Below are 2,967 nucleotides of genomic sequence, written 5' to 3'. Positions count from 1 at the left end.
GAGAGAAAGAGAGAGAGATGTCTTCTAGTGTGTTTAACGAAAGGTGGATGAGAGTGGCAGGATAGGTGTGTCTGAAGGGGCCTGCTCTGATTAGGAGGGAAAAAACCTGAAAGAGGGCTCTTCCTATGCCTTAAAAATGGCTGAATAATCCTGGACATTTAGTATGGGATTCCCTCCATATTACTCTTGTTGATCTTCCAACAATTAAGGGGTCTCTTTATTTTACTGAATATATATGTATATATATGAAATGTTGGAAGAAATGCCACTAGGCTAACGATTCTACCAGCTTGCCTTTTTAACCCTTTTCTTACTAACCCGGCTGAAACCACCTCTGGTTCTGTAGTACAAACGTTTTGTTTTGAAAAGTTCTGAATTCAAATCTTCCACCAAACCTTAGTCACAATTTATGTTCTTAACACTGACTAATAACTAAGTTATTTTACTAAATTCTTTGTTACATTTAAAATTAATTGAAAGAAACATAGAGCATCTCAACAGAAATATGGTAACAAAAGGGTTAAAGTCACCATGATATTTTTAATCCTTTTGATACCAACCTGGTTGAAACTGCTTTTGGCTCTGTAGTACAAATGTCTTGTTTTCAAAAGTTCTGAATTAAAATCTTCTACCAAATCTTAGATAAATAACTAAGTTATTTTACTAAATTCTTTGTTATATTTAAAATTGATTGAAAGAAACACAGAACATCTCAACAGAAATATGGTAACAAAAGGGTCAAAATATATAATAGAGAAACAATTCTTAACCCCTTTGGTACCAACCTGGTTGAAACCACCTCTGGCTCTCTGTAGTACAAATGTCTTATTTTCATAAGTTTTGAATTAAAATCTTCCATCAAACTTTAGTCACAATTTATGTTCCTAACACTAGCTTAATGATAACTAAGTTATTTTACTAAATTCTTTGTTATATTTAAAATTAATTGAAAGAAACACAGAACATCTCAACAGAAAAATGCTAACAAAAGGGTTAATGATAATAATAACAATAAAGGTTTCAAATTTAGGCACAAGGCCAGCAATTTCAGGTGAAATGTAAGTTTATTATATCGACCCACATTGTTCAACTAGTTCTTATTTTATCAACCCCCGAAAGGATAAAAAGCGAAGTTCACCTCAGCAGAATTTGAACTCAGAATGTAAAGATGGACAAATTGCTGCTAAGCAATTCATCCAACTTGCTAACAATTCTGCCAGCTCCCTACATTAATAATAATAATAATAATAATAATAATAATAATAATGATAATGATAAAAATAAAAATACAAAAAATGGACTATATACCTGTTGTAATTTGGTTATCCATAGTGTGATGATATTTCAGAATACAATTCCTTCTTCAGATATTCTTAGATGGAAAACCGATTATAGCAGTGACTCCATCTAAGAATATCTGATGAAGGAATTGTAATTCCGAAATATCATTGGACTATGGATAACTAAATTACAACAGGTATATAGTCCATTTTTTTGGTATTATAGTGCATTCTTGTACCGTTCAAAACTTTTTATTCTTTACATGCAATACACAATGCTTCAAGCGAACTACAATACTCTCCTAATAATAATAAAAGTAATAATAATAATAATAAGTCAACATGCTTAGTGAAACATGTAGCTAAACCCTTAATATTGGAACACATGTCTTTGAGCAGATAATGAAACCTGAAAACATCTAAACGAGAAACTTAATTACAAAACTGATGTCAAGGCTTTCTCTTGAAAACTGGACTGTTGGCAGCAACAACAACAACAACAACAGGAAGTGTTTGAATGGTTCTTGAACACCATGGGACATACACTTGTTACCATGGATACAATATATGTCACCACGGAAGCAAAGATTTCAAATGGGTGTGTGGGAGTGAGATATGCCGGTGTTGGTAACCATAGTGATGATGTTGGGGGGTTGCTAGAGGTGATACCGTGTTGTCATGGGGGACAGTAACTGTTGTCATGGAACAGATGATGTCATGGAGTAGTTGGAGTTGCTATGGTAACATTGGTGTAAATGAAGGAGAGTTTAATGTTGCCAACGAGAATATGAGGTTGCCATGGAGAAAAAACAAACAAAAAACAAAAAAAAAAAGGTTAATGATTTGGCAGGCATAGATGGACACAAAGCAGACATTACCATAGAAACAAATGTCAGCATTGCCATAGAAACAATGTCGTGTTGGGGGTTTGCCCTAGTGATGTTGTTGGTGGTTGCCAAGGAGACTGTGTTGACATTTGATAAGTCACTATAGAGTACATTGATAATACAATGGGAAAAATTTGATGTTGCCATGGAGATATATGGATCACCATGGAGATAGTTGCGTCGCCATGCAGATATATGAGTCACCATGGAGATAGTTGCGTTGCTATGGAAATATAGTCGTTGCCATGAGAAAATTCTATAGTTGCCATAGAAAGTTTTGTGAAAGTCTTTTCCAGTTTTTGTCTTGTTTATTTTGTTTTTATTTTTTGACTGAAGACTCGACTGCTAAAACTGCACGAGTCACATTTGACTCAAGAACCTTTAGGACTAGAGTCTTCGATTTATAGTCACCAAAAGAAATGTTTATGGTTGCTACCATGGAAAGAACATTTTTTTTTTTTTTTCAAACCGTTGCCATAGAGACAGAGGCATTGGTATGTGAAGGTGTAACAAGGTTCTTGTAGCTTGTATCTGCTTCTGCTTATTCCACCTGTAAATTTGATTTGCTGATGTCCCAGGGGGTGTTGTGGCAGCATCAGGGTTCTCACCATGCTTCAGTGTATCTGACGTCACATTCTTGGAGGGCAGGAAGTTTCTCCTGCAGGAAGGGAAAAACAAAGAAAGAAAAGATTTATATATGTGCTTTGTTGTGTCAAGGGAGATTTAAATATCCCATATAAGGGACAAAAACGAAGTTTATCTCTGTGTGTGCGTGTGTATATATATATATATATATATAT

At 34.5% G+C, this 2,967-nt stretch overlaps 1 protein-coding gene across 1 annotated transcript in view; it reads right to left on the bottom strand.

Annotated features, from left to right (window-relative positions):
* Positions 1-632: 632 nt before the first annotated feature.
* Positions 633-2,967, bottom strand: part of LOC106867235 (C-Maf-inducing protein-like) — a 3,912-nt gene continuing 1,577 nt past the window's right edge. Inside the window, exon 3 of the mRNA XM_052972442.1 lies at positions 633-2,825. Within this exon, the coding sequence (XP_052828402.1) occupies positions 2,772-2,825 (54 nt within the window). The 3' untranslated portion in view covers positions 633-2,771. The remainder of the gene's footprint in view (positions 2,826-2,967) is intronic.

This window comes from Octopus bimaculoides, chromosome 13 (genome assembly GCF_001194135.2).
Source record: "Octopus bimaculoides isolate UCB-OBI-ISO-001 chromosome 13, ASM119413v2, whole genome shotgun sequence".
In the NCBI taxonomy this organism is placed as follows: Eukaryota; Metazoa; Mollusca; class Cephalopoda; order Octopoda; family Octopodidae; genus Octopus; species Octopus bimaculoides.
Note: the sequence above shows the minus strand (reverse complement) of the source record. Positions and strands in the feature narration are given on the sequence as shown.